At 39.7% G+C, this 19,213-nt stretch overlaps 1 protein-coding gene across 1 annotated transcript in view; it reads right to left on the reverse strand.

Annotated features, from left to right (window-relative positions):
* The window catches only part of DCP1A (decapping mRNA 1A), a 35,386-nt gene extending 17,505 nt beyond the window's left edge, over positions 1-17,881 (reverse strand). The window contains exons 1-5 of the mRNA XM_063121271.1: positions 17,719-17,881; positions 14,173-14,213; positions 10,789-10,916; positions 6,126-6,192; positions 2,543-2,666 (exon numbers count right to left, since the gene is read on the reverse strand). Coding sequence (XP_062977341.1) covers positions 2,543-2,666; positions 6,126-6,192; positions 10,789-10,916; positions 14,173-14,213; positions 17,719-17,853 — 495 coding nt within the window. The 5' untranslated portion in view covers positions 17,854-17,881. The remainder of the gene's footprint in view (positions 1-2,542; positions 2,667-6,125; positions 6,193-10,788; positions 10,917-14,172; positions 14,214-17,718) is intronic.
* Positions 17,882-19,213: the final 1,332 nt, after the last annotated feature.

Genomic DNA, 19,213 nt, shown 5'->3' on the forward strand with positions numbered 1-19,213 from the left:
GATCTATCAAAGCAGGAAGTGTTTCAGTTGGATTGAAGACAAAACTATGCACATCATCCATGTATAAGGCCAATTTGTGATCTCAAAATTTAATCCTTTTATTGTATCAGAATTTTGAAAGGCACAAGTCAGTGGCTCCAGACATAGGTTAGAAAAGGGAACAAAGGGAAGAGGATACATCCCTGCCATGTAACGGCTGTGACCAAGCACCATTTCCTTTGACTTGGGAATTAAATGTCACAAAGAATATATATCAAACTAATGAATACTAGGGGGGGGGGGGCAGGCCAAAAGGTTGGACAACAGTTCTCAGAAATTTCCAAATAATTGTCAAATGACTTCACAGGAAAATGTAAAAGGACTACTGCTGCTGTCGCTTCTTTTGTCATTTCTTGGCAATGAACTACCACATCTAAATACATCTACCAACAGACATACAGACACTTACGGAAAAAGCCTACTTGTGTATGGTATACTGAAGTGGGTATGACTAGTTACATCCACTAGCCAATGGCTACTGTCAAAATTGGAATCCACGTTGATTAAAGACATGGGCCGATAGCTCATGACTGGATCTTTCCTGGCTTTATGGAGTACAAAACTAGAAGCCAACTAGTGGAAAACTAGAAGCCAACTAGTGCTGGTGGAAAAGCACCTGTCTCTTATGCCTCATTATCTGACTAGGTGCTTAGGGCCATGCAAGTCAATGTTGCTTATACCAATCAGCTGAGGACATAGGAAGCTGCCTTACACCAAGTCAGACCACTGGTCCAATTAATCCAGTACTGTCAACACTGACAAGGCAGCAGCTCTCCAGGGTTTCAGGTGAGATTCTTTTTCCTCGCTCTACCTGGAGAAGCCAGAGATTGAATCTGAGACCTTCCGCATGCACAGCATGTGCTCTATCAAACTGAGCTATTTCCCTTCCAAACCATCCGGCTCTAGTGATTTGCCATTGTCCTTGCCAATTCTATTTCCTTTAATCCCGTTTTCTTCTTAACGAAATACTTCCTTCTTGCCTCCTCAATAGCACTAGTTCAGCCATCCTCAACCTGGTGCTCTCCAGATGTTTTGGCCTATAACTCTTAGCATTCCTGACCATTGGCCATGCTGGCTGGAGCTAATGTGAGGGCACCAGTTTGGGGAAAGCAGCTCTAGTCCTACCTGGCTCCAGTTCTGTTAGATTATTTAACAAGGAGGGAGAGAAGGAACAAGATAGGCAGGAGTTGGCAGTGCAGCCAGGAAAAGGCACGGATCCAATGTTGTCCACTTGCTCAATGCGATTCCAGAGCAGATGGCAGGCATGGGGGAGGGGAAATCCATTCTGCGAGAGGATTTCATTTTGCAGAACAACACAGTGGATCATCTGCATTGAAGCCAACGAGTTAGCAGTGCCCACATTTCTTAAGGACTGGGCATCCCACCATGGATGACATGCTTGGGGAAGTATTACTGAAGAGTTTGAGAACTTTGGCAGTAATGGATTCGTGTTGGCCATGCAGGAAAAACGTAACAATTCTACATTATATGGACATATTACCATAGGGAGAAAGATATTAAAAATGAGTTTAAATTGATTAGTCATATAACACTGAGGGTAACACACACCTGTATGTTTTACATACATAAACTATGCCTCCACTTCACAAGGAAAGCAAACTGGCAAATGTAACTGTAAGGAGAACAGTGACATTTTCAGCCGCTACTATTAGAGCTAAAACAGACTGCACCATATCTTAACATTTTACAAGACATGGTAGGTTTTTTGTTTTTATAAGTTGCAGCAAGTCATTCTAGGTTGGATAAACATCAGTGTGCCTAAAATTGCTGTTCTAGGGTAGCTCAAAGCCCTTGGACTTTTGCCTCATGATTCAACATCCCCTCAAGCATTTCAAGAGTGCAATGCATTCCCCAATGATGATGATTCACTGCTCATTCTACTTCGCTCAGTGAGTTTGGGTAAGGAGAAAGAAAAGCGACTGCACTGTAACATAAAAGTTTGTAAGAAAAGCTTCTAGAGAATGTGAGGTTGTGCTATACTCACTAAGGAATACAGAAGTATTGAGAATTTGATTGCTGCCAACTTCTCCTGGACTATTAGCAATGTGATCAAGTTTATAAAGAAGAAACACAAACTTTGAGTAACAGTATGCAGCATAAGTAACACATCCATTGACTTTTGTGATAACTTCCAGAAAGACAGTACCTGATATTAAAATTCATTTGAAAAAGCCTAATTATGTACAGTAGCACAAAGCAATACACTGATGGAAATCTTGATATCATTTATTCTCAGAGACACAAGTAAAAAAGGGCCCATTTTGCCAGTGCCTACCGTTAGAAAAAGGAGCTCATATGCTGAAAGGAGAATGAATGCATTGAGCAAGTAATCACTGAGGGTTAACTATCCAACACAGTTCTAAACAAACTAAAAAAAGTTTAGAGAGTTAGGCTCCCAATCAAATACATAGAAAAAAATGCAATGACAGCCCAATCTCAGATTTGTAACACACACACACACACACACACACACTTTCCTTACCCGTTCATATTCAACTTTGGCTTTACTAAGCATCTCTAGGATATCAGTGCACCCATTAATTCTGCTGATACTTCTTCTATCTTGCAACACTTGCTGGGATCTCTGTGTTTCCTCCTGTACCACTCTATTACAGAGTAGAAGAAAAAACTGCACATGGTTAGAATGTGTTATACAGTGTAGCAACATACATCATCCAACACAGATGAAGAGTCCTGCAGAATCTTAAAGACCAACACATTTTATTATTCCTTAAGCTTTTATCAATGATGTGGGGTGGATAAATTTAATAGTAACAATGAATGGATGCCAAGTGCAAATACCCCATTAGGCAAGCTTGGCAGTTTCAAAGTTATAATTAATATTTTTCAGGTGATCAGGGCTGCGACCTTAAGAGCCCAGAACCACTGCTCATGCCCCCTCGTATCAGTGCAGTACTCGCTGAGCTGTCTATGTTTCCGCACTTGGAAACAGAGCGCGGAGAGGGAGAAAAGGGGGTGGGGTCCCAGGGGTGTGGAAGGGAGGAGATCATGGAAGCTGCTCTATGAGGAGGCAGGGGGTGCAGTCTTAAGAGACTGCCGTGGAAGCACAGTTGAGCCTCAAGAACAGGAAATGTCATATCAAAAGCATCAAGCTACATAACAGAGCTGATGGGAAAGCCAAAAGGTGATATCATAACAATCACAGCAGATGTCAATCATTCCATATCTTCACTACATAAAGGCTGCCAGGACTAATTAACTTCTTATAGTATGCATTGCTAGCTCCATAATTTCATTAATGTTTTCCCAGTCTAGAATGAAAAGCTCACAGAAACTGAAAACCATACAAAAAACATTAAATTCCCTGGAGAGGGCTGAGAGTGGGCCATTCTCAAAGGTCTAAAAGCTTTGCTGATTCAGTTGTTTGAGGCCAAAGCCGAGTGTGTATTATCTTTGGAGATTTAACTTTATTTACACTAGGTATTAGTAGGGCCTGTTGTGCATACGGTGCAATGAAGCCACCAATTCTGCATGAAGAGCTGCTAACTTATGTTAAAGGATTGCATGAAGGTTCTTAATTTGTATTATTCAGATATTACTTTGATTCTGTATCAGTGGATCAGTGCAGCTATAATGTTAACATCTATGGTTAAGGGGTTGGGAGCCAATCATGGGATCATGAGCTCCTTTCCATCAACTCATTCTCTCTCCAGCACACACACTGGGGTGGCACAGCTCTATACGTCAAAAGCTATAAACATCAAAAGTTTAAAACATAGTGTCAAAAACTACAAACATCAAAAGGAGCAGACTCTGTCAAAGAATCACTGTGGGTGACAGGACCAGGACCAAATGTAATTTAATACTAGGATCATTATTATGATTATACTCTGTTTTTCCAACAAGAAAATGGTGCTCAAGGTATCCCCCACCCCAGTAACCAGGAAACTCAGGGCGCTCTTGAGATGGAAAATGAAATCAGGCAGGCATACAAAGGAAAAAGCGTTGTAGTAATGGGTGACCTGAATTACCCTCACATAGGATGGATAAATGCATGTTTCATCTAGGCAAAGAAGTAATATTTCTAGATATCCTACACTGTGGCCTAGAACAAGTGGTGCTCAGGACCTATTGCAAGATGAGAGTGTTGTTGAACTGATTGGAAACTGTGGGCAGTATCCAATATTGCCACTGTGCAGCAGCTTGATCTGTTGTGCTAGCAGGACCCACCACTTGAGCATAAAAAGCTAGTGATTCTAAAAGCAACCTTGAAAACAAGCAGAAATGCTTTTACAGATCAAGAGGAGGTTGGCTGAGCTTCCTTCTGCAAGCTGCGCTGACTTGGCCTGATCTCAAAAAGCATTTTTGCCTGTTTCCAAGATTGGTTTTAGAACCACTAGCTCCTGATCATGCTAGCAATTAATCCTGCTGGCGCGTGGGCAGGCTTAACTAGTGCCCCGTGACCACAGTGCTATCAAATTTAATTCAGATGTAAGTAGGCATTTGCCAAGGAAGCCCAACAAGAAGGTTTCCTTCAGAAAATGGAAGTCCTGCCCAAACAAGGAGAACAAAAAGGAACACAAACTTGCACAAAAGTTTGTGCAAGCAGATAATAGGGATTACAAAAAAATAGTATTTATTTATTTGTATACCACTCCACATGCAAGCTTTCCGAGTGATGAACAGTAGGTAGGATAAAAATGAATTAATAATAATAATAATAATAATAATAATAATAATAATAATAATTTAAAATTACTATTTTGAGGAGCGTATTGTTAATAATATTAAGGCCAACAAGAATTTTTTTTTAAAACACATCATAACCCAGAAGGTAGCTAGGGAAGAGTTGAAGTATTGGATGATAAGGCAGTTAAGGAGTACTAAAGGAGGATAAGGAGATTGCAGAAAGCTCAATGCATTCTTTTCATTGTCTCCATTTCAGAAAACGAAGAGTAGATAACCTTGCCTGAATTGATATTTTCAGGAAGGGAATCTGAGGGACTGAGACAAATAGTGGTGATAAGAGATGGAGTTCTAGACCATATTGACAAATTAAAAGTTAACTATCACCAACTCCAAGTCATAAAGAACTCAAATGTGAAAGTGCTGATCTTGTAACAAAATATGCTAGAAGTAGATAGAAACGCATTTTATCGCTATCTCAAGCTGAATGATGGGAGATTCAGAAGAGATAAAAGGAACCACGTCTTTACACAGCTGTACTAGAAATCAATATGGAATTTGCTATCACAAGACGCAGCAATGGCCACCAACTTGCACAGAGGGATTATAAAGGGATTAAACAATTTCATGGAGGAAAAGGGCTATCAGGTGCCTACTAGTCATTAGGGATACCTCCTGTATCAAAGGCAGTATTTCTGAATAGCAGTTGATGAGGAACACGAGCAGGAAGCTGCTACTGGGCTTATGTCCTGCTTCTGGGCTTCCCATAGGCACCTGGTTGGCCAGTGTAGAAACAGAGTGATTGACTAGATAGGCCTTTTTGCTGATCCAGCACAGCTGCTGTTATGTTCCCCCCATTCTTATCTGCTAGCTTTAAACAGGGTTTGCAGTTAACCTGGATTCGAAGCCAGAGTCGGAAACTGGGTACAGAATCTGGAGTGTTTTTGTAATTCTGTTTCTTGACAGATAGTAGTTTTCAAACTCATCACACATTTTGAGTAACAAACTGCACCTGTTTAGGAGTTTTATATTACTAGAGCACTGTAAAAACATAGCAGTTTGTGGTAAACCCTTGTTTTGTGATCTGGCTATGTATAAATGAAAATTTTCAGCACACTTTTTTAAAAAAATAATGCATTGCAAGAGAACGCCTATGACATTAATAGCAAAGTCCTAAATGCATCCATGAAAAGCCCTGCTGAGTTTAATGGGGCTTTCTTCCAGGAAAGTGGGTATAGGACTGCATCCTGTGCATTTTTGCTCCAAACACAAAATTAAACAGTTTGCTAAAATAAAAATAAAAAGATTTTCAAGTACACAAGAGGTGTGTGTGATTATTAAAGGCATTGTTTTGCCATGAGTTTCTATAAAATCAAGTTACGAATAACATAAGCTTGTGATAAAACTGTGGTACTTACTTAGCCATGAGTTTTGCTATTCGTTGACAGTCATTCTTGTCATAGAACCAGATACTGTAAATTGACACTTGAAAATATTAAAAAAGGAACTGGTTAATACAAGTTTAAATTATTTTTTAAAACTGAAATGATTACCAATGGAAACCTTAAGCAGCAGGGTGCTTAGACTATAGATTCTCTACTTTAAATCACTTATACAAGAATGAGTAATACTACCAGGTATTTTTGTGAACCGCCCAAAGAGCTTCGGCTATTGGGCGGTATAAAAATGTAATAAATAAATAAATAAAAAATACCAGGTGATTGTCAATACTCATAGAGGAGTAGCAAATAATAAAACAGATGTTTGGTTTTGTTATTGTTTTTGCTGGTGAACAGTTTGATATAAAAAACAATATTAAAAACATGTCCCCAAGCAAAAGCTTTAGAGTGCAGGACATGGAATAATGGGCTCAAGTTAAAGGAAGCCAGATTCCAGCTGGACATCAGGAAAAACTTCCTGACTGTTAGAGCAGTACGACAATGGAATCAGTTACCTAGGGAGGTTGTGGGCTCTCCCACACTAGAGGCATTCAAGAGGCAGCTGGACAACCAACTGTCAGGGATGCTTTAGGGTGGATTCCTGCATTGAGCAGGGGGTTGGACTCGATGGCCTTGTAGGCCCCTTCCAACTCTGCTATTCTATGATTCTTACACCATAATAAGGTTGTATGTACAAAGCTCCAAATCTAACAGGTTAATTACAGGCAAATCAGATAAATGAACACTTAAATGAGTACAGAACTTTGGAAGCACTACATAAACTTCAGTCTAATTATGAATCCATTATGTTTTGAACCACTTTATTGCATAGGAGGCAGTTAATAGGATAGTGGTGTTAAAATGATCTCTCAGAGGTTAACAACATTAATGCAAAAGGGCAATTTTGTGCAAGAGTTGTGAAGGAACATTTAAAATGTATACTTTACTTGGGGGAGAAAAAGGAAGTGTCTAAAGGACGTGAACCGCCCAGAGAGTTTCAGCTATGGGGTGGTATATAAATGCAAGAAAGAAAGAAAGAAACCAGGTTTGGCAGATGGCAAGTCTTTCCTTTTCCTGGAATCTATACTGGTAGCCTTTTATTCTGACAGCTAGAATTCTTTCTTTGTCTTCTTCTTAACTAAACAACTGCATTCTAGTGGTAAAAACCCTTAGGATGAAGGAGATTAGGGATCAGAAATCAGGGCAGTGGAAGGAAGGAGGACAAAGGAGACATTGGGCCAAAATGCAGGGACTGAAGGAGAATACGTGAGAAGGGAGCAAAGGGGCTGGTGGGAGAAGGAAAAAAAGGACCAAGAAAAACACCACCTGGGAACAGCAAAAGTAGTGATGCTGCTGGTACAGAGGCAAATTAGAGAGACAGAAAGAATCAGCTAAGGAGCTGATACAGAAAGGAGCTTAATATAGTATACTGATTTAAAATAACCAGACCACGGACACTAAGAGTTATAGTATATTATAAATCACTATATAACAGAGTTATATTATAGTGTAAATGCCACAGAAACCCTTCCCTTACCTCCTTGCCCCTAGGTTCAGATTCTGAAAATCCTTTGTGCCGGCAAGCGCTATTGGTGTAGTGCTATAGGTCCTTTCGGTTAGTGTATTATTTACATTAGTGGTAGTGTCGAACAGGATACTGCCCTATGCACTGTGAAATATTACAGGGTGAAGCATTTGGCCACTGCAATTACAAAAGTTGGAGCCTTGCAATATAAAAGTATGTCTATTAAGGAAACTGGTTCAGAGCTGTGTCCCCCAAAACAAGATGTTTATTAGCTAGTTAGAAAATGGGGACCCCTTAAACATTTTCTTGCTCAATGACAAATTTGCAAGAACAAGAAAATATGCTGAATCTACTGCTAGTGTAGCACTGAATGATAGTTCTTGACAATTTAAGGTGATTACCAAAGATGGGGAAAAGGCATGCTGGACAATGAGAAAGAAAAAATAATTACCATATATGGCAGGAAAGCCTTTGTTTTACACTGAAGTTATCAGCACGGTGAGAGAAAACATATGTCTAAATTGGATATCAAAGCCAAGTACTAATGGATTTGCCCGAAACAAAGCTAGTTATCAAAGACAGAATAGAGATAACTACTTTGCAACAGAATACAGAACAAGTGGCTTCTGTTGACACATTAGCTTAGTGCACCACATTATTCCACATGCTTGGCTGCCCTCAATTTAAACTCCATTATAAAAATCCTAAATGCAATTTTACCATTTCTCTCTACAGAAATAGCAACAGTAGTCTCACTTCTTATCTTGGTTGAGAAGACTGAGTTAAGACAGTTACTAAAGATCCATTTCCCTTCCATGATCAAACACATGCCATTCTGACACCACTGCTGATATCCACAGGTGGCTCTTCCTCAATTTGCTGAACCTACTTTGATATTTTTACTATAAAAAAATAAGATTGCCTGGCTACAAAGATGTGCATTTAGGATGTAATCTGCTGTTATAATAGAGGTAAGAACATTTTACACACATCCTTGCAGGACTACATCTTTGTTGCTGCATTCCAACTGGAAAAAAGGCAAACAGAACTCAAAACAAAAAGAACGAGAAAAAGTGCAGGCATTCTCCCCATTTCAGAATCGTCTACCACATCCATCTCTTAACACCATGGAAATCAATTCTATACATCAAGACAGAGATATCAGACACAAAGGGAAAGTTGTGAATGAAACCGATTTGGAAGCATACTTCTTAAAGACCTTTAGAGGTAAGTTCAACACTATTCCATTTTTTAAAAAAGCTGAGCACTGATGTTGTTTAGATCACATTTGCATGTATGAATTTATAATAATGATTCAACACAGGATTCTTAAGATTTTAAGTCCCTTATGGGGTGGTTACTAGAAATCCTTTTATCTGCAGTTGTTGTTTTATTGAGATGCATTATATTGCGTCCCATTATGAGGCTTGATAACTACAGATTATCACCTTAATTAGTATAACGGTCAAAGAAATCATTCCAAACTTTATCAGTATCACAAAAATATTCACTACATTATGAATAACATGGGAATTTCATACCAGGACTTTTAAAGTTAACTTAGCCTGCAATCATATATTCACTTACCTTAAAGTAAGCCCCATTAACTCAATGGGACTTACTTCTGAATACTCATGGAGGGACTGTAAGTGTCTTTTTAACTACAATTAATGAGTACTTGGCTGACAGATTGGATAAGTTAAATTAATGATACTGGATTTTTAAAAAGATTTAAAGAATAATTTGACTGTTATTGTTATCAGGCAATACACCAATTTGCTAAAACAAGTAATGAAGTAGCTAAACATCTACATGCCTGACTCTGTCAGCTAAACATGATGGGACAAGGAGAGAACAGTGGCTGATCAGACTTGCCATGTTCACGTTGGTAGATAACACACTGTGCCCATTCATGAAATCATCCTCTGTTTGGAAATTCATTGCCAGACATTTGCAAACATTACCAATGATGGCAAGAAAATGGTCATGTGAATCTGGCCTTTGTTCAGTCTCACATCCAAGTCTTGAATGAAAGAAATAGGCCTGTACCAAACTAACAGTGCAATCCTTTGTGATCCTAGAGTTATTAAAAATTGATCATTTTGTATATACTGTTTTATCATTTGTGGCTATCCATTTCCCAGCTTTAATATTTTTTTTTATAGAAAGCTAGGATAGAAATGCTGAAAATAAAAGCTAAAGAAATCCTATGTATGCAAGTTTACTTAGAAGTAAATCTCACTGTGTTCAACAGGGTTTACACCCAGGTAATTGTGTACAGGATTGCAGCTAATGTTAAGTAAGGTCTCTATAAATGGCTTAGTGTGTCGTGTGAACCATGACTTAGCATGTTGTGTGAATCATGACTTAGTGTGTCGTGTGAACCATTCCTAACTATTGTGGCTACATAACCATAGTTTAAATGTGCTCACTAACCACTTTGAAGTGTTTTTCCTATGACTTCTAGACAAGACTAACTTAACTCCCATTGATTTTTCTGGCTAGTCAAGTATGACTAAATTTTATCCTGGAACACCAGGGTCAGCCCAGATACCCCATTTGTTTTGCTTTTTTAAAGGTAACTAAAACAGAAATAAAGTAATAGCAAAGACAATTTGTAGAGGGACCTGTACTAAATAAGCAGAAGGCCAATTCTTGAAGCATCATCAACATCATGGCTTCTTTGAATATTTTAATGAAATTTGACCAGCCAACTGTGAGCCCTAATTTGTCCTGTCCAGTAGTGCCTTGAAGGATACATTTCTAAAGGATACAAACCACACACCACTGCCTCTCCACTTATTACCCATCTCCCCCACTTCATCTCATTCCTACACACCAGATGAGAACCAGTATTCCCTGTAGGCCAATTGATTAGAATTGTGGAGACAGAGAGACTGGGGAGATATTCAAACAGAATGTCTACTGGACTATATTTGATGGAATTCACATTGTTTAACAGCATATGTATGAATAGAACACAGCTTTAAGATGGCACCCTATAAACTGAAACTTCTGGTCAGAGTCCTAACAACAGCTATGTCATACTTCTACCGTTTAAATAGCACAGTTAAAAAAATGGTGTCTCCTAAATAATACCTTCAAGTTTATACTCACAATTAGCATTTCTATACAGCAGAAAGGGTTCGTGCAGCTGAAATTCTAATTCTTTGTTTACAGGTTCAACCAAGTTGTGCATGTTCAGTCGATTCACAATTGTAAAGCCATGATAAGGTGAAGCAGACCTGTTATTTCAAAGGAAAAATCAAGGCAACTGAGTACATGTATATTATGCATAATAACCGACTTTCAAAAAAATTGATAATCTCATAATGATAGTTTGGCGAAGTCAGAATGTCATGCAATCCCTGAAATGAAAACCCAAGGAGTTGGATCCAGAGGTGTGTGAGTGGAAGAAAGTCTTGTGCTGTTCTATAAACTATTATTCAAGGGCCTAGTGCAAAACCTTGCTGCCCCTTACGCCTGGAACACTCTTCCAGAACATTTGAGATCTACAAGCTCAATCACAACTTTTAAAGCTCAGCTAAAAACTTTTCTTTTTCCTAAAGCTTTTAAAACTTGATGTTGCTCGGACTTTATACTGTTAGTTTTACCCTACCCTGTGCCTGTTTTCCCTACCCAGTGCCTGTTTGCATTCCCTTCCCCTCCTTATTGCTTTACTATGATTTTAGTAGAATGTAAGCCTATGCGGCAGGGTCTTGCTATTTACTGTTTTACGCTGTACAGCACCATGTACATTGATGGTGCTAAATAAATAAATAAATAATAATAATAATAATAATAATAATAATAAGAGATTTTCCTATGCCTGGGGCTAGTACACATTTTGAGACCTCATGCAAGATATTGTACAACATCTTTCACAAACAGAATCACCCCTTTGGATTTCATTCTCTTTTCTTGGGCGAGGATCTTCTGCAAAGTCAAGAAATGCCCTTCTGCATGCAGAAATAGGCCTTCTATTTGCAGAAGGGTACTTCTGCTCCAACCCAAGATATATCTTAACATATCTCCACATCTAAATACCAAAAACATTGTTACTAGTTATCTACCTTTCAATAACGTAATATAGTTTAGCAACCCCTGGCGAATGCAATTATATTCAAGGAATTTCTTGGGAATACAATGGACAAATGACTCAGGCTAAGTTAACATAAAGTTATCAGGACTTAAGTGACAACAAAATATTGGATTGTGAACCATACAGAAGAGGTCACTTCAATACATTATTTCATCTTTGTTTTTTGCATATATTATAACAGATGGACTAACACCCTGAGCTAGCATGTCAAAAGTAATTAAAATTCAACTGAAGTCATGATTAAAGCAGTAAATAGCATGCATAGAAGGCCCAAAGGCATTACAACAGTGTAAACAAGGAGGGAGAGATTTTAGTTTTTTATTTATTTTCTCTAGACATATAAAAAGGTTGTGAAGAAAACTGATGAAGTATTGATATTTTCCGTGTTGCCTAAAAGATAACAAATGGTTCACAACTCTGTTTTAAAATCATAGCTAGCATTAAAGCGTAACTAAGAAAACTGTTAGGTTAGAGTTGAATTCTACAACTGAATATGTCTACGTAGTTCCATGGAAACCAAATTTAAGTACAAAGAAATATGCCTGGAAGGCAGTACAGACCACAAAGCACTCATCTAGTCTTCTACTAACCATCCAGCAAATCAGAAATGGATGCTGTCATATGCTGTACTCACCAAGACATGAAAGCTGCCTTAGGAAGACTATGGTCTTGAAAGGCAGCTAAGAAATTGATTAAACAAATAAAATAAGGTACACAAGGACAGCCCAGATTCTCTACAGATGTCCAAAAAGTACATTAAGAGACTAGCAAGTTCAGGATGAGTGGTTAAAAAGCAAGCATATTAAATCATAACCTTTGCCACTTTCTCTACAATAGATCCAGCTATAAGAATCGATCAAGTTATTATAGGTCTAAGTAAACAACAAGAGACTCAATTTCTTCAGTAATATGGGCATTTAGTAACTGCTACTCCCGCAGGTCACAACTCTTGGTAGCCACAAGTGTACACTGCATTGTATACAACTAAACCTTCAATTCCCATATCTTAGCAACATCAACAACCCATCCACTAAACATTTCCCAAAAAGTTAAAGATGATCGTATCCCTCACAAAAAAGGAAGAAAAGTCTCAGGATGCTATATGGACAAATCTACGGTTAAAAAAGCCTGTTTTGGGCTCTTGCTTTGTTAGGCCTTCTTCAAGGGGCTGTAGCAATACATATACATACAAACGAGTGAGGCAACACAGAACTGAAATCATTACAATTGAAAAAGCACATTGCAAGCACAGCCCCTGCATATTTGTAAACAATAAAACAACTTATGACTCAATTCTGCATATGAACCACAAAGTGCCAACTCACGTAGACAGTAGCTGAACTCTTTAAGTCAAATTAAGAATATTAAAGAACAAACCTCTAGACTTACACGAACAACTTCTATTCTAAAATATGATTCTATCATTACTTGCAGCACAAAGATGGCATGTTAAATGATGGTGGGAAAAGACAAAGGGCATAAGGGAAGGTAGAGGAAAAGGCAACAAGGGACGAATATAAGCAAATGCTATTACACATACTAAGTCTATAGTTAAGGCTGGGATAAGAAGCAAGATCTTAAGCAAAAGGTTACACGGAAAACATTGGGTCTGGGGAGGGTTTGTTGGAGGAGATCATTCTAGGCATAGACACCAGCAAGGAAGAATGCACAACACAAAATGTTTAGGCAGCTGGGGAGGATAAATTTGGAGTAGAAGTCACAGGCAGGTATATAATGGAAAATAAGGAGAGCTAAAGTTAAGAAAGAAGAGGCAAGGTTAGTGCGAAAAAAGTTACTTGGAAAAGAATTTTAAAAAGCAGCAAGATACTAAAAACTAGTTAGAAATAAGAGTGTCCAGGACTAGTTGCCCCATCTCAAGAAGGGTATCATACAACCATCTGTGTGCTTTAAGGTTGTTTTCCTGCATTGAGCAGGGGGTTGGACTCGATGGCCTTATAGGCCCCTTCCAACTCTACTATTCTATGATCTCTGGAGAAGGTGCAGAAAGAATAATCTAAGGTGACTGAGGGGCTGGAGCATCTTCGTTTTAAAGAAAGACGATGTGTTTGGAAGGGTTTTTTAGTTTACAAAAAAGAATAGAGAGGAAATGGCAAGAAAGTTTAAAAATAATTACATACATGATTGTTAATATCAAACTAGCTGTACCTAGAATTCAAAGTTGGTCTTAAACCTTTTTCTGTAAAGCTATTTTTTCTCCAAACACCCTCTCAGATTTGTTTTCTTAGAAATGTATGTAGAAAAACATAGTATTACACTTTTTTTAAAAAAAATACCATAAATTTAAGAAGGTATATTTTATTCAAACAGTAGACAGGCTTGCAGTGCATAATATTTTAATACAAAGATGACACCTCAGAATAAGATTAATTCAAACTTACCTTTTATAGACAAATAAGGTACCTTCAATGTCAGTCTTCTCCTATTTAGACAATAGAAAATCACACCAATAAATTAATTTAGGCATTAAAGCATTTGCAGCATTAAGTTTCACATTTAAATGAAATTATAGTTACAGTGCAGTTAATGGGTCCTATTTATTTGAATAGGAAAAGATAGAACTGTTATGGCTCAGTCCTAAGACTCACCAAGCTGACAAAAAAGTGCTTGCATTGAACATACCAACATCAGCACCGGAATAATGTCAAAAAGCTTGATATTTTGCTAGTATTAGGGTGTTAAACTACATGTACTTTGAAGTCACTTGAACATAATTGTTATGTTAAAACAACATTAAAAAATTGAAGCCTCAATCATTTGTTTCTAATGCTTTCTTCAGACATTTTAGGAATAGATAGTGACCTTTTAGTATTAATAACACCATACAATTGGTAAATAGGATAAATATACAAGGCCTGTTTTTCTCCAGGTCATTGCAAAATTGTCACTCAAATTGATTTTAAAGCCTACAAACTTCTCTATCATACAGAATTCTGCCCCCAAGCTATAAACTTTAATATTAGAGTTTGAAATAGAAGCATATTGGCAAAACTAAAGTTTTTAGAATTAATAGATGAGTGATCACAATATATCTCTCAGATATATTTCATTGCAGGCACAATGTGCATTTGAGGGGAACACGAGGAGATTCAAAAGGTAAAGAGTTTAAAAATAAAGTCTAGGACTGAAACCCTGTGCATAAAAATTTTAGGAATTTGTAGACTGCTTTTTCTGCTTGCAATAAGCATGAAAACAGCTTACAATACACATACAAACAAATGAATAAAACAAAACCAAATCAAAATATCAGATCACTAGAGACAAATTAAAACGAATCAGAAGGAAGATCAAGGAACGTACTAACCTCCATAGACTCCCCACAACAAAAACGTTTTCACTGTACAGCAAGAGGACAGAAGTGAGGGTGGGGGCATCCTGGGGGAGAGAGCCTCAAAGCCTGGACATGACAGCAGAAAAGGCCCTGACCCACATGGCTCCCTCCTAGTTTCTGAAAAGGAGATGCAGAGTAGAGCCTCCACTGAAGATCCAAGAATGTGGTTAGGTTTATAGGGGAGGAAGAAGTTTGTCAGATATCCTGATCCCACCTAGGCCACTTAGATAGAGAAGAAGGGCCTACTATCTCACTCAATGTGCTTCTAATGACACAATCCTAAGATCAACTGTGCAGGCAGTTACGTGAAAACAATTGTTTTATACTTTGATAAATTCTCTCTAATATATTCATTATATTCCTATATTAATGTAGCTTTTTGAGAACAGCAGTATCAATGGAGAAGTTGGATACAGCTGGAGTTGTCACTTCCTGCAGCACGTTTGCATAAGTGCCCTGCAAGGGCAGATAGAGAGCAGCAGGACTAGCCCACTCTATCCTATCTGCACAGTCAGGGCCAAGTTTGCCTATGCCAGGATTAGGCAATCTAGCTGGGGCTGATGGGACTTGTAGTCCAAAACATCAGGAGGGCACCAGTTTGCCTATCCCTGGGCTAAAAGATATAGTACAGCAACTTTTGATTTGGTCCTAAACAGATGAAAAGGAAGCAGGCAATAGATCCACCCTAAGAAGGGACCGAAGTCTGCCATTCTTCTTGAACAAGTAATGGACTTTAGCATGACAACCGTCACATTCCTGTTTGGGTGTTACTACATGCAACCAAAAGTGCAGGAAGTGTCCCTGGAAGCAAAAAATACTTTCCCCACTCCTGATACATTTCATGCCTAAGTGGGAACTTAGTGGGAACTTCATGTCTATGAAGGCACAGACTTCATAGCCTTCACCAGCCCAGGAGTGACCCTTCTAAAATATGTGGATTAGCACATATTGAAGTTGAAGCCCTCTATGCAGTAAATAATCCCATTTTTTTCTCCAAGGAGTTTATTTTTAATTTATTTGTTACATTTATATTTATTATTATATATTATATTATTTACTTATATTCTGCCTTTCCTCCAAGGAGCCCAAGGTGGGGTACTCATTATCTTCCTCTTCTATATTTTATCCTCACAACACTGTGGAAGTCACTCTGCGAGCTTCATGGCCATGTGGGGAATAGAACCCAGGTCTCCCAAGTCTCAGACCAACACTCTAACCACTACACTATACTGGCTTAGGGTAGTATTTTCTTCAAACCATCTATTTTATTTCCACAAGAATTTTGATGAGTTAGGCGCTAGACTGAAACCAAAGCCGCTCAGCAAGCTTTATGGCTGAATAGGAATGAAAACCTGTGTCTCTCTCACCAAACCTGAGTTACTGCACACTAAGGCACACCTAATTCCACAAACTAAAAATTGGAAGAAAAACCGTAACATTGGGCCAGGCCTGGCCTATGAGGGGGAAGGATGAGGGTTATGCACAAATTGTATTGGAATTTGTACATAACCCTACTTGGCTCGGAAGAAATTCTGATCCAGTTTTTATGATCCTGTAGAATATATAATTATGACCCCTGTAGCTGAAGAGCTGTGCCCAATCAACTTCAATGGCACATTAGCCACCATTCTCTGATTCCATACCTGCTATGACTAATGCAGATTTGAAATGCCATTTTAGATGGGGAAGGGGGTGGATGGGGTGGAAGAAGACAACAAGATACAGAAAGGTCCAAAGACCCACCCTAGGATGCTAGTAAGATTAAAAGCAGTGCATTTTCGGCTATGGGGCAGTATATAAATTTAATAAATAAATAAATAAATTTTAATCACATATTCTGTGATGTATATAAGAGACAGACAGATATGCCATAATAACTTTAGCAATATTATGTACATAAACCATAGTTATCTTTTTATTTTAAATGAAGTGTGCATTTGGCATGTGTATTTAGTAATGCATTCGCCCACTTAAGTTATAACAGCAGCCATTCAGTGTGCAGGACCTGTGAACTGGCCAACCACAAGCTTTAAAAATAAGTGGGGGAAGGGGTAGGAAAAGTTCATTATCAGTTATTCCCCCTCCCCCTCCCCCAATTTTAGAATTACTCTTTACTATGCATAGTTTAAACGCGTTATAGGCTAAAACTGACTATAACCCTACACTAACTATAATCCCACAGTATCTTGGGAGACGAGCTGCCTGCTTTGAAAGCCGAGGAAGGTGGGCGTGTTTCTGAGCAGGGGCGCCGACAGGACTGAGCCACTTTCTTCTCGCCGCGGAACATTTCTGTGCAGGCAGCCAGGGGTGTAAGTCGGGGTGTGGGTGGGGGGAGAGAAGGAACGAGCGCCCCTTCCCCCTGTATCCAGGGGTGCGTGAGAGGTTGGATGGAGGCGCTCCACGGGTGGGTGTGCTTGTGCGCCTCTTTCCGCCGAGGCAAGAGGCGCTGCGTGACTGACTCGGAGAGGAGGCTTCGGGCGCGGGGTAGCAGTGTGAGAACTGGGAGGCGGTGGCGGCAGGGGTGGGGGGAACATACGGACGGCGCTGACAAGGGCCCGCCTCGGCATGGAAAAGCTGCCCCACTCCGGCCACTTACCCACTCGTTGGCCTTGGGGTTGAAGCGGTACAGGGCCACCTGACCGGTCACGTCGGCGATGCTGGTGATGTAGGGGTCGTGCTGCTTTAAGGCCGCCAGGCTCATCTCCTGCCCCGCTTTACTCAGAGACTCCATCTTGGATTCGGGATCTCGGCAGCCGAGGCGAAGGGAAGGAAGAAAAGAGGTGGCGAGACAGCAGCACCAAGTCCGTTGTGCAATCTTCCCCCTCCGCCGGCCGGAAATGGCTCCCTCGCGCCTTTCGTTCCGCCCTCGGCGCGCGGGATTTCAAGACTCCGAAAAGTCCCCTGCGCCTCCCTGGGCAGCTTGTCTGCCCTTGTTTGTACTTTTCGATGTGTACCAAGCGCAGAGCCGAATTGGCCTCCCCGAAATAGAAGCTTAGACGGATCTATTCCAGACCCCAGCCGGCTATACCATCAGCTTCTCCAGCACCTCAGAAGCTGTCCGGTTTATACATTAAAAAAACATATTCGATCCTTTTTGTTGTAGACTTCAAAAGTTGTTCTCTGTAACTTTGCCGGCAAAACCAAGTTGTTGTTGTTTTTTTAAAAAAAATGGTTTCACGGGTTCTGTTTGCGTGTGTTTGAAGAAAATATAACAACTTCCCATTTTTACATTTGATGCTATTTCTGTGTATTGCCAACTATACAAGCAGCGAAGGCAAGCTGCTGATCCCAAGTGTTCGATGTAAATTATGAGGATGATTTACAAGCATAAGGAGCCAGGAGGTATAGTAAAAGAAGCATCAGCTTTCAACTCTAAAAAGTAGGTTAGGCTGATAAGATTTCTAGCACCTGAAATCAAAGACTGATGAGGCTGGTGAAAAGCCCTCTGATTTCAGGGAGGGGACCAGAATAAGAGCTCCATCAGAGGAGGGAAATCATGCTTCCCTACCATCACTTCTCCGCCCCTGTTTTCGTTGCACATTACTTCCCATTCAGTCAGCTATTCTAATTGTTCTGCTTCTCCTGCACACAGCAGGAGATTGTGGCAACTTCTGTGTTTAAAAATATATCGGACTTTGTGAGAGCTCCATCACACCAGCAATTTAGTGCACTCTCACCATGCCTGGTGTGCATATTTACAGCACGGTACTCACATGACACCATGCCTGTCCTGCTGACACCCCGCCTCTTCCCCAGACTTTCCTAGAATGCCTAAAGTCTGTACTCACGTTTTCCTTTGTTGGGGGCGTGTGCTGTGATGGGAGACTTGCTGTTGGCTTGAATGGATTGCATCAGGTCTTGGCAGGGGAAAGCGGTCTCTCCCGGCAGCCAACTCCAAGCCTCAATAGAAAACCCAAACCTTGCATTCCAGGCTCGAACGTTTTTTAAAATTGTACAGTGCTGAAATCTCTGCAGAGACAGGATTGTAGTCCCTTGATGCCCCTAAAGAGCCAGACTAAAAGGTGGTTCCATTTTTGCTGGGCAGAGAGGTGGTCTGGTTGATTGAAGTACTCAGCTGACAGGATCTGCTT

This window comes from Elgaria multicarinata, chromosome 3 (assembly GCF_023053635.1).
Source record: "Elgaria multicarinata webbii isolate HBS135686 ecotype San Diego chromosome 3, rElgMul1.1.pri, whole genome shotgun sequence".
Classification (NCBI taxonomy): domain Eukaryota; kingdom Metazoa; phylum Chordata; class Lepidosauria; order Squamata; family Anguidae; genus Elgaria; species Elgaria multicarinata.